The sequence below is a fragment of the Ochotona curzoniae genome, unplaced genomic scaffold (genome assembly GCF_017591425.1).
Source record: "Ochotona curzoniae isolate NIBS_2020 unplaced genomic scaffold, NIBS_Ocur_1.0 contig_2692, whole genome shotgun sequence".
NCBI classification, from domain to species: domain Eukaryota; kingdom Metazoa; phylum Chordata; class Mammalia; order Lagomorpha; family Ochotonidae; genus Ochotona; species Ochotona curzoniae.
The window spans coordinates 22282363-22294756 of NW_024465556.1; the positions used below are offsets into that span (position 1 = coordinate 22282363).

At 49.6% G+C, this 12394-nt stretch overlaps 1 protein-coding gene across 1 annotated transcript; it reads left to right on the top strand.

The window, feature by feature from the left end:
• The first annotated feature begins 4637 nt into the window (after positions 1-4637).
• Positions 4638-12154, top strand: SFTPD (surfactant protein D). Its single transcript, XM_040976132.1, has 8 exons — positions 4638-4767; positions 6650-6851; positions 9218-9334; positions 9562-9678; positions 9986-10093; positions 10487-10603; positions 11178-11261; positions 11691-12154. The coding sequence occupies exons 2-8, from the start codon at positions 6653-6655 to the stop codon at positions 12065-12067; spliced, it is 1119 nt and encodes a 372-aa protein (XP_040832066.1). The 5' UTR covers positions 4638-4767; positions 6650-6652; the 3' UTR covers positions 12068-12154.
• Positions 12155-12394: the final 240 nt, after the last annotated feature.

Genomic DNA, 12394 nt, shown 5'->3' on the forward strand with positions numbered 1-12394 from the left:
CAGCTCTCACACTCACCAGTGGAAGTAGTGGCCAAGCAGCCACTACTGGGTTCTCCCCCTACACAGCCCCTACTGGGTTCTCACCAAACCCCCCAGGTCTCACGTGTGCTGGTTCGGTGCTGTGGCCCACTCTGGCATGGCCCACCTCACCTCGGGATTTTCTAGTAGGTGCTGTAGCCTAGTTCAGCCCGGCCCAGCCCCAGTTCCAGTTCATGCTGGTAGGGCTATTACCTAGTCAGCCCAGCCAGCCCCCAGTCCTAGCCCTGATGTGGACTAGCTGATATGGCGGTCCAACCCGGCATGTTGCATATCCCATTCCAGTTCTTGCATTTGCCAGTGGGTGATATGAACTAGCCCATCCTGGCTTGCTCCAGACCTGAGCCAAATGTACGCCATTGGTACAGTAACCTGGCCTCATCTAGGCTGCTTGCTGTCGGTTCTTGTGTTTATCTGCAGGGACTGTGTTTAGATTCAAAATCTTCCAATCAGCACAGGAAACAATAAAAAGACTGAAGATGCATACAAGAATATAGAAAATACTTACAGACTTCTTTTCTAACAAGGGGTTAATATCCTGATTATATAAGATAGTTAAAAAGTTAACAACAAATCCACTCCAGTTAAGAAGAAGACAAAACCCTCGCTTTGTCTTTGCCGGGATCCCATATGGGCACCAGTTTATGTCCTGGCTGCTCCGCTTCCCATCCAGATCCCTGCTTGAGGTCTGGGAAAGCAGTCAAGGATGGCCCAAGGCCTTGGAACCCTGCTCAAGGATGGGAGACCCTGAAGAAGATACTGACTCCTGGCTTTGAATCAGTTCACCTCTGGCTATTGTGGCCACTCCAGGCGTGAACGATGGAAGACCTTTCTATCTCTTCTCTCTATAAATCTGACTTTCCAGTAAAAAAAAAAAAAAATCTTTTAAAAAAGAAGAGGACAAAACACCTGAATAGAAATTTTTCTTTTTTAAAGATTTGTTTATTTTTATTGGAAAGACAGATTTATAGAGAAAGATCTTCCATTTGCTCCAGCTATAAACAACTGCTTAGGTTGCATTGTACTTAGGTAAGTGTTACACTGCTGGGAGAAAAGCAGCTAATAGCTGGCGGGTATCCTGGGTCTGGTTAATGCCAAATTTGTGCTAACTATACCAGTGTGCCAGCATAATTGCCTATTCTATTTTTTTTAAAGATGTGGGAGGTAGATGCCAGTGCACAGACAGGGTCTGGGGTCGTGTGTATGACTGTGTAAGGGCCCTGGGCAGCTAGGCAGGGCCTCAGGCTGACACAGCATACCACCAGAGGACTGGAATTGGGGATCTGTGTGCTTGTGGGCATGAAAGGCTGTTGATTACTTGGGGAAGTGGGTCTGGAAATGTGTGGGAAGGAGGACTGCTGAGGGAGAACAAGACAGGTGAGGAGTGACTTCTAGAGGACCGCTACCAAGCAAGCTATTGCACAAGGGGACTGAAACCAGGTGGTTTAGAAGAAGGAAACCAAAGGACACTTAGGGGCTAAACCAATACATCTGCCCACAAAGGAGAGCTGGACTGGGTTTGTTGGAATCAACCACCGCTTAACAGCACCCATGAAAGCTATGCCTGGCAGGCCTACTTGGCAGAGCTCTACCACAATACCTGCTAGTAAGTATCGGATCAGAGTGGACCATGCCAGGCTGGGCTATGACACTAATCAGCACACAAAAGAACTGGGTCTAGGAGCAGATTCTGTGGGGGATTATGGGTTCCCCCCAACTAGGCTGTTATACCAGCTGCTTTGCTCAAGAGCTGGGAATGATGGTGGGCATGATGATGAAACTTATCAACACTCATGGGTACTGAGGTTGGGAACAGGCTGGGCTGGTCCAGGCTGTAGCACCCACAGGTGCACCCAAGAATTGGATGTGGAGTGGGTTAGGCTGCAACACCCACCAGGATACACAAAGGCTAATACAGAGAAGGCAAACTATGCTGGGTAAGGGCCTAGCACATACTGGTATATGTGAGATCTGGGTCTGGGAGTGGGAAGGGGAATGGTGGGGAAATTTGGGGAACTCCCCTGGTGGTCCGTAGCTCCCACCGGTGAGTGTGTGATTCAAGGCTGGGTATGGGCCAGGCTGGATAGGGCTGTTTCACTTGTTGGCAGGTATGTAGGTTGGCTCTGAGAGAAAACCAGACAGGGCTAAGCCAAACCATAGTACACTGGCATGCATAGGACCCAGGATGGGGTGCAGGTCAGGTCAGGCTAGAGTAGGCTATTACCCCTACTCTTTTGCATGAAAGCCATGGGTGGGGGCAGTTTGGGCAGGACTAGGCTGCAGTACCCACCAGTGAGAGTTGGGACTGTGGTGGGCCAGGCCAGGCTGCAGCATCCAATGGCAAAGGCCAAGGAGGATGATGGGTTATGCTGGGCTGGGTCAGAACAACCAATAGCAACCACTGGCACATACAAGATCTGTGGCTGGGAATGAGCTAAGTGGATGCCCCAGCTAGACTGTGATTGCGAGATTGGTGAGCATAAGAGCCAGGACGGGGGGCTGTAATCTAGGTTGGACATGGCTGCAGTATCCCTTAGCATGGGTATGGACTCGGTCTGAGGTATGCCATACTGGGCTAGGATCAAGCACCTGCTGGTGCTCATAAGAGGCAGAGTGGGTTTAAGGCAGGCTAGGCTAGATCTGTACCTGCTGAACCATGTAAGAGCTGGGTCTAGGGATGAACCGGGTGTGTCTGGGCTGTAACACCCAACAATAAGAGCCAGAATGGGTGTGGGTTGATCGGACAAGACCACTGTTCCTGCCAGGACAGGAGAGGTGAGCTAAATCAGGCTGGGCTAAGAACCCACCATTCGGCGTGAGATCTGCAAGTAGGAGGAGCTCCTGATAGAGGAGCTTGAAGAACTTTTAAACATGAGAACAAAAACCACAAGGGAAGACAGCATAGAGTCATGGGCAATGAAGAGGACACATTCATTCATTAGTTCATGTCCTGCCTGTTCCACTTCCCATTCCCTCCTTGCTTGTGGCCTGGGAGAGCAGTCTGGGAGAGATGGCTCAAAGCTTTGGGGTCCTATACCCATGTGGGAGACCCGGGAGAAGCCCCTGGTTCCTGGCTTCGGATCAACTCAGCTCCAGCTGATTTATTAAGGTAGACTTATTAAGGTAAATCTAGTGGAAACATTCAAATAATGGCAGAGGACGAAAATGTATTTGGTGGCAACACTGTTGAACTTACTGGAAATAATCAGTAGCTCAGTTTGAGTCCAATGAGTGTGAGTAGATGCAGTTGGGACACTGGGGCAGGAGAAGCTTCAAAAAGAAACCCTGGCCGACATGAGCAAAGATCTATGACCTGTCCGCATGCTCTGGAGCTGAGGCCATTTAGGGTGTAAAGCAGCAGATGGAAGATCTTTCTCTCTCTTTCTCTCTGTAAATCTGCCTCTCCAATAAAAATAAATAAACCCATAAAAAAGAAAAAAAATTGTATGTCTGAACAGAGGCAAAAAGAGGCTCGCCAGTGAAGTCAAATTTTACAGAAGGACAATGAGTAGAGGAGGAAAGTTCTCCCAGGGCTTGAATAGGTTGCGAAAGAGGGGTAGGTGGCCATTCCCAAGTCACTCCTCCCTACAGGCCACTGCTTCTGAGCTCTTCCCCTGCCCAGGTATGCCCAAGTGGCTCTTTCACAATCTCTGGGTTGTTGAATTGGAGAGGGAAAGTGGGCATGCCTGAGCCCAGCTCTTGAGAGCTGCAAATATGAGTTTTGTATGAAATTGCTGTAGGTCATTGTGCAACTCTTTCATCTTTGGACCTCTAGAAAATATAGGCGCTTGCTGCGCGGGTCTCAGCCATGGACCACTCACTTGGGTAATATGGTGCGCTGACAGCATTCTCAGCAGAGAAGTGCCGGAGACAGTTATGGTGAACTTGTCCATTTATTGGCAACCAAGTACAAGTTTATACAGGAAGGGTCCAGGAAAACAAGCCTCAGGGTAGTAATAATATTTCTATTGGATATAAGTATCTATTACATATTATAAGCCTAGACAATCAGTTTAACTGTCACATACTTTGCCAGGTGGCACTGTGTAGCCCAGCACAACTTATGTAACCCACCCGCATCCTGGAGTTGTTTACTACAAGACTAGCACAGGTTTACCACAAGATGGGTATGGGCCAGGATAGGCATGGGGAGGAGGTGACCAAGCTACTGGAAAGTACCCAAATATACCAGAAGAGGTTGAGAGAGACGGAAATACCCGGAAGGTCTCGGGCTTCTTGCCAATTGCATGGGTCTGCAGGGGTCTCAAGGTGCCTTCGAAACAGAAGTCTCAAGGCTTTTATAGAAACCAAGGGGAGTCTGGAGTCTCTAGACATGCACCAAAACTGTGCTCCCACTGTCCCTCGCATAGGCTAAGAAAGCTGAGACCCATCCCGGCACTCACTCACCCACAACTGGCTGATATTTTCTTGTACTCCTGGGGCTGCAGTGGGGGTGCAGATGAGATTATGGGCTGGAAATCTGAAAGTCATTAGTGGTTGAAGTTTTATGGATAGCGGCATTCTGTTTTCAGAACACAGTTAGGGGTCAGAGTAAGTCAACAAGGAAGAAAATTGCCCCACTTCTTGAAGGGAGTTCTCAGAAGATCAGAGCTTGGCAGCTCAGGTTACAGGATAAGCATAAATAACAGGTACCTGCCCAGCAAAGACTGGTTTGCCTGGAGCTCCTGAGGAACAAGAGGAAGCAAGCTGTGTCTGTGCCCTCAGCAAGCTGTGAGTTTTGTGCCCTCGCTTCTTGTCTTATATTCCCCATTGTTGTCTAAATAGCCCCTTGCCCCAATGGCCAGTTAATCATCCTGGTGTTATAGAAAGGGGAGTCCGTGTCACTCTGCTGCTCTGAAATTTGACTTTGGAAGGTGGGGTCCCGTGGGGTCCTAAGGTGCTCTTTGGCCCTTTCACCAAGCTGTTTGGTCTTACACTGGGGTACAAAGAATGATGACGAGGGTGTGCTGCTGTCTCCATGGAAACCACAGGTGACAACTTTTCTGTTGGCTCCTTCTCTGATCTTGATTTCTGCAGAAAGAATAGTGGAGGGGAAATGGGTCAGGTGTTCCCAGGTCTGGGTTCTGGACCCAGCTCCACACACTTGCCTCTGGGCCTCAAGTCTGTACTTACTGAGACAGGACTCTGGTTTTCCAACCCATGCTCGGAAGAGTCCTTTTCTTTGTCTAAAATCTGACTCAGAAAGCTTGGTGGAAGGTCAGCTCAGCACGGGTAGAAGTGGTCGTGGCTACTCCACCTGCCTTCTCTGTCAGACTCTCAGGCCTGAGACCCTGAGGCCACTCTGTCAAGATCCTCACACTGACCCTGCGATGGAACATATCCATTTTGTGGTAAACCTGAGCCATCAGGAGCTGCTGGCCTTAATTTTGCACCCTGTCCCCCAATCAGTCTCAGGGTCCCAGAGCTGAGAGCCATGTTCTCTCTCTGGCCTGGAGCTGACCCTTGGTGTTCACCAAGAAGTACCTGCCAGGACAAGCGCAACTTGGCAGCTGCCTTTAGCAGGGAGCATCCATGAGGATTTCTTAGGGAAACACCTCATCTGTGAGGGTACTCGAAGAAGAGGCATATTCAAAACTAAAAGAGGCTGTCCCCCACACCCCAGCATCATCCATTGCTAGAGTAGAAGCCATCCTGTGACCAGGTATGCCTTTACCTGACACTGATTCAGTTGGCCTGGTACCCCTTTCTCCTTTGCCTGGGTCCCTTGGGCTTTGTACCTAGCCTCTGGACCTTCTACTGGCTCTTTCTACTTGGACTTCATAAATTTTGACTTCATAAGTTCTCTGAGATGAAAAAAGATGCCCAGCATGGAGAGTGACCCTGGTACCTGGTCTCTGTCCTCAGTTACCATCTCCTCTCGGACAGTAACTGGACATGCTATTGGATGGTTGTTCCTGCCTCCCACAGAATCTTTCACCTGACTTAGCCCACCTGGCATGTCGTGATCCCCCATGAGGCCCCTCATCCAGGCCTTCTCAGGTGAAGAATTCCAAGGTGGCTCAGGATCTCCCAGCTAACTTTGAATCTCTGAAAGCTTTCCCCTTGATTCCCTGTGGGATGTTCTGCTTCCAGGGATGATACCTGGACCAGGTGCCTGGCCAATGCAGCTCCCCTTGCATTCTGAGCTCAGCAGAGACTTCATGAAGCAGTAGGGACCCTGACTCACTTCCAGACCAATGTTGTGGGCTTCCAGGTCTTTTGTGTTCAATGTATCAAGGAAGTGAGAGAAAATCTGTTTTGTCTGAGCTAAGTCAACAGCCAGAGCCAAGGGCTAATGTCTTGCTCAGGGACACTCACTGGATCTCTCCCTATGAGACACACCACCTCAGCAGGTGCCCGTGGGAGGCCGCATGAAAAGGCAGAGTCAAGAATAAAATGGTAGGGCTTGAGGAAACTCTTGTCAACCCCTGTGAGCATCTAGGAAAGCCATGCCCTGTAAGATCACTATTTGATCTGTCTCCAAGCTGCTTTTGGCATCTTGCTACTTTGAGCTCTGTAACAGGATGCGGGAGGTAAACAGGGGTGTCTTCCACTCTCAAGGAGTGGCCTAAAGCCCAAACCATGTCCTTTGTCTTTCTGTTTATCTCCCCAGGCAATGTTGCTGCTGTTTCTCTTCACATTGTTCCTGCTTACCCAGCCCCATGGACACCTGGGGGCAGAAGTGAAGACCTACTCCAGGGCAGCAGTCAGCAATGCATGCACCCTGGTCATGTGTAGCTCTGTGGAAAATGGCCTGCCTGGCCGAGATGGAAGGGATGGCAGAGAGGGCCCCCGAGGCGAAAAGGGGGATCCAGGTAGAGCTGGGACTGAGCGCTTGTCCGGCTGCGAAGAGTGAGCAATGCAATGGTCACTATCCCAGCGACTCTAAAGAATGTGATGGAAAGCTTGGAGATGGGCTGCTTCCTTCTAACAAGTTGGTTCTCTCGTCTCCAGTGCAAAGTCCATGCCATCAGCTGGCATTCAAGTGACTTTTCTCAGTTCCCAGCTGTTTCCATGTATCACCCAACTGTCCTGGTACCTCCCCTGAGGTCCCGAGAGGGCACCCACCCTAACAAACAAATGGTTGGCAAATGACTGATAGAACCCTTGGCAAATGACTCTAGAACCCTTTTCTGATATGACACAGGTATTCTCTTTGGCGTCATTCATAGGCACTTCTAAATGATGCCTATGCAGGACTTATTTAATTAAATTTCTTAATATTTAATTAACTTTCTCTGCATGGAAAGTGAGCCTAGATGAGGCTTTATGACTCCACATCTAGGCTTAATCTAAAGCATTTTCCCTAGTACAACACAGGGAGAAAAAAGAAGCCTCACATTTCTTTGCCCAAACCTATACTTGGACACTCATTTGAGTAATTTGTTTAATCCTCTTAAAGAGGTTACAAGGAACATGCTAACCTCCTCAGATTAGAAAACTGTAACTCAGAAATGCTAAGCTGCAGCCAGCCTGAGGGTTGAGAAAATCAAGCCGGTTACAGGACTAGCTCCAGCTCCATGGGAAGCCACTCAGTCTCAGTAACTGGCACCCAGTGGCAAATAACTAAGCAGAGAGCATTGTGGTTTTGTGAGGTCTCCAAGACAGTTAAATCTTTCTGCTGTGCCAATTAAGTGAATTTCCTGAGGTCCCCAGAGGTATGGGTGAATACAGAAACTGTTGCAGGTGATGCTGCATCCTTCCCTGGGAATTGCGGGAAGGATTTTGGTCTTATTGGCATCAAGAGAAAACTACAAAGAAGCAGCAACAGAAACTTGAAGGCTGGACCAAGGCTTCCAAAGGACCAAATACAGAGTTTTTTTTTTTTTTTTTAAAGGTTTATTTATTTTTATTGGAAAGGCAGATTTACAGAGAGAAAGAGAGAGAGAAAGATCTTCCAGCCACTGCTTCACTGCCTCAAGTGGCCACAATGGCTGGAGCTGAGCTGATTCAAAGCCAGGAACCAGGAGCAGTAGTGACCCTTGAGCAGAGGGAATTCAGTCAAGACCTCACATTCCCGAGCAGGTGCCCCATCCTATGTGTATCCCAAGCCTGGTTTTGGTTGGTCCTCAGGCAGAAAACAAGGAGTAGCTAGGCCTGGAGGTCAAGCTACACTCTTGCTTCTCAATTCCATTCACCCAAGGTTGGGCCTGAGAAAGTCCTGGAGGGCTGGGAGATGCCTCAGAATTCTGATTCCTACACATATATGTGAGACCAAAGCAAGGCAGGTGACAACGTCCCCTGGGCACTTTGAAGCATCTATCTGCTCTCGGTTCCAAGAGGCCCTGGAGCCAGGGCAAGGTGGAGCTGGGGATCCCATGTGATGATGTTTCAGGCATAGCATGGACTGGCACTGGCAACTAAAAGCCAGACCATTCCCTGTGGAGTATGGTCTCCTTATAGCACTTTCTGCACTGCCAGAATTCCTGGAATGCCAGGAGAGTCCCTCCAGGGATGTTGCCATCTCCCTGTGTGGGTAGCCACCAGATAGCTCCCCTGGAGGCCCAGTGGGCACTGTCTCCTGCCATGCTTGCTCCTGGAACCTCGATGTGTTCTATTCCTCCCCACACCTGCTCAGCTGCACCCACTCTGGTGGCTAGGTGGTCCTTCCTGTACTCATCTCTTTCCTCCTGGAGACCTTGACATTGGCTCTTCCTGTGGGTGTCCCTGTGGCTCACTGCCCATCACCTCCAGGGCATTCTGAACAGAATGCCTTTCCAGCTACCATCCTTAAAACAGGTGCCTCCATCCTCAACACTGAGTTCATTTTTCTCTCCATGGCGCCTCCTCAAATCCAACAGCCCTGGACTAGCACATTTTAGTCTCTTAATGTCTGTTTCTATGATGTGGTGGAGTTGAAGTTCTAAGGAAAACTGATTTGATCCATTCCTTTTGTTTGTTGCTATGTCCCCGGAATTTGTGGAATGAATGTATGAGTGTGAGATGAAAGGACAGAATGAATTTTTGACTTGAATCTACTTCCAACTCTAGAAAGTCCGTGTGCTCAAGGAGGTGGGTACTGACCCCCATCTCCTAGGGTGGTGATCCACAGCATTTCCTGGATCCATTTCTAGGATCACCACCAGACTGCAGTGTGTGTCCGTGCAACGTCAGGACCCTGACCCAGCCTGTCCTGAGATCAGGGCCAGTTTATGTCCATTTCTTTCTTCTACTGCTACAGGTGTTCCAGGAGCTACAGGGCTAGCAGGGCTGCCTGGGCCAACTGGCCCAGTGGGACCCAAAGGGGACAACGGCTCTGCTGGAGAACCTGGACCAAAGGGAGACACTGGACCATGTGGTGAGCCCCTGGGAATGGGACTGAGATGTCTGCAGGTGGGAAAGACTAGTGAGCATGTGCATGGCTCATGCCAGGAAGTAGGACGAATGTCCTGGTAAAGGCTGTACTGGGTTATTGCAAGACCCACTAGACCCACTACTAGGGTATTGGAAGATGTTCCTTCTTTGACCTTTATTATGTCTGACCTATAGTATCACTAACAAAGCTAATCCTTTTTCCCCCTGCAGGTCCTCCAGGACTTCCAGGAATGCCTGGTCCAGCTGGAAGAGAAGGTGCATCAGGAAAGCAGGGGAACATAGGACCTCAAGGAAAACCAGGCCCAAAAGGAGAGACTGGGCCCAAAGGTAGATGGATGATACATGGCCAGTCTGAGAGGGAGAAAGGAGAAATGACTATGGCAGCCACCATGCAGTTTGAGGCATCCTGATTGTGGCAGGGAGAGCACAGAGCATGAAGGCTTTGCCAAGCACCCACTCCCTGACAGTCACACATTCCCTCTAATGCACCAGGATGAGCCCCATGCAGCAATAAGAAATCTCCCCAAGTTCTTTCTCCATCTCTGGGTGTGGGGATTCAATGGTTGGTGACCAAGGAAATATTACAGGCTACAACACACTCTCATAGTGTTTGTCCCTCTGTGTGTCTTTCCAGGAGAAGTCGGCGCACCAGGCATACAGGGCACTGCAGGAACAAGGGGACCTCCAGGTCTCAAGGGGGAGAGAGGTTCCCCTGGTGAGCATGGAGCCCCTGGAAGTGCTGGTGAGTGTAGACAGAGCTCATGTGGAGCTGAAGTTGGTTCTCTTGTGCCTGCTTGGTAGTGCCAGGTCTAGCTCACCAGCCATCACCACAAGGAAGTCAGAGATGGCATTTCTGGGTGTTGGATAGAGTCTATATTGAAGGACTGTAGACAACTGGAGCTCAGGGCAGTGCTAAGCCATGGGCATCATCTGTGCCCAGGGAAGTTATCTCATGGATTCTTTGAACAGTAGGACTCAGGGGAGGTTAATGCAGACCCAGAGAAGGTGTGTGTCTGAGGTCTGGGTACTTTCTGTATACGAGGAGCTGTGTATACTGGTCAGTCCAGGTACAGAGAAGGGGTAAAAATGGTGAGCAACGGGCCACACAGCTCACGCAACTCTTTTGTGACCCCAGGATCTCCTGGAGCTGCAGGTCCACAGGGAGCCCCAGGAGCCAGGGGGCCCCCAGGACTGAAGGGGGACAGAGGTGCTCCTGGAGACAGAGGAGCCAAAGGTGAAAGTGGACTGCCAGGTAAGGAAGGAGGCTTCTGGTTCTGGGAATCTCCTTGGGCATGAGAGGAGAGAAGGGACCATCCCTCCTCTGGAACATATGGCCATCAAGGATAGGAGGGGAGGGGACCTCAGGACAGACTAGAAGGCAAGAAAAACAGATTCTGGTCTGAATCATCCAGGACTCATGGGAGGACGGAGAGTGTGGGCTCTTTCTTCCCTTCTCAGAGGACAGTTTTGAACATCAAATAACCCAAAGAACGGGAAGTGGTGAGGAGTGTGTATTCTTGTCCCCTCTCCCAAAGTGAAGATACCCCTGTATTGGCAGATGTTGGGTCAAAATATTATCATTATATCATACCATTATCATTGCAGTACAGGGGCTTGTTCTGTTTGACTATAAAAGAATCATTAAACTAATTACTGCACAGGGACCAGCTGTGTTGGCAGATGCAGGCTTTGCTAGGAGTCCGTCTGACTCCTTTCCTTCAGTCCTAACAGGTGGAATGGAATATCCTATCTGGGAAGTCCTGGATAAGAGCTACCCTTGGGTAAGATTAGACAAGTCTTCACAAAGCTACTTCTCTCCCCTGCAGATATCACTACTCTGAGGCAACAGATGGAGGCCTTACAGGGACAGCTACAGCACCTCCAGGCTGCCTTCTCTCAATACAGGAAAGGTATGTTCCTGAATCTGACGTTGGACCCCAGTCTAGGTTTGGGGACTGGAGGGGTAGGAGTGGGATTGACTGGACCTGAGGCTTAATCTGGCCCAGGAATTGCGAATAGAGAAAATTAGGGAGACTGTGACTAGGGCTAGACCTGGGATTGGGGCAGGGAGTGGGGTTGAGGCTAGGGCTGAGCTGAAGTGGGGTAACCACAAGGTTCAAAAGCTGGTAGAAAAAATTAAAGTGACAAGTGGCAGAATGGCCCCGCTCATCAGGCTAGCAAAAGCAAGGCCAAGACTATGTCCTGTGGGAACAGATTGATGCCCAAGTTTAGAGCAATTTAGTTGACCTTCACTCCTGCCCACCCTGCTCTGGTTTCAGAGTTGCTGACCCTGGACCATGGGTTTACCATAATCACAACCTAACTTTCTTCGTCTCTAGTCGTTCTCTTTCCTGATGGCCAAGGTGTTGGGGAGAAGATCTTCAAGGTAGCAGGCTTTGAAAAACATTATGAGGAGGCACAGCAGGTGTGTGCACAGGCTGGTGGGAAGTTGCCTTCTCCACGCAATGCAGCTGAGAACCATGCCTTGCAAGAGCTGCTCACCATGAAGAACAAGGCTGCCTTCCTGAGCATGACTGACACCAAGAAAGAAGGCACATTCACCTACCCCACTGGGGAGCCCCTAGTCTATTCCAACTGGGCCCCAGGGGAGCCCAACAACAACGGTGGTTCTGAAAACTGTGTGGAGATTTTCAGCAATGGCAAGTGGAATGACAAGGTTTGTGGAGAGCAACGCCTTGTGGTTTGCGAGTTCTGAGTTGCCACAGGTGGTTGGGGCAGGGAGCCTGGCTAGCAAGTCAGGCCCAGACTCATGTGCTGCCAACATCCTAATAAAAGATGCTCACCTCTAGCATCCAGGCTCCTCTACGAAAGGTAGGGTTATTGCAAAGAGCTCTTTTCTGTGTCAGTAAAATGCAAGACTGCCTTCACACACAGGGCAGAAAGGGACTAGCTTTCTAACTGCAAACATTAGAAGTAGATCTCAAATGAATTCTCCATAACACAACGCAGCCTTCTTTCTTAAACACCAGCTGCCTTTGGCCATGAATGATTATTCTTTCATCTTTCAAATTCTTTCTCTTCT

What these genes read in the sequence shown, in the direction of transcription:
- SFTPD (XM_040976132.1), top strand. Translation starts at nt 6,653, where the DNA reads ATGTTGCTGCTGTTTCTCTTCACATTGTTCCTGCTTACCCAGCCCCAT. An exon ending in AGGAGAGACTGGGCCCAAAG is followed by an intron (nt 9,679 to 9,985) that starts GTAGATGGATGA and finishes GTGTCTTTCCAG; the next exon opens with GAGAAGTCGGCGCACCAGGC. An exon ending in CTTCTCTCAATACAGGAAAG is followed by an intron (nt 11,262 to 11,690) that starts GTATGTTCCTGA and finishes CTTCGTCTCTAG; the next exon opens with TCGTTCTCTTTCCTGATGGC.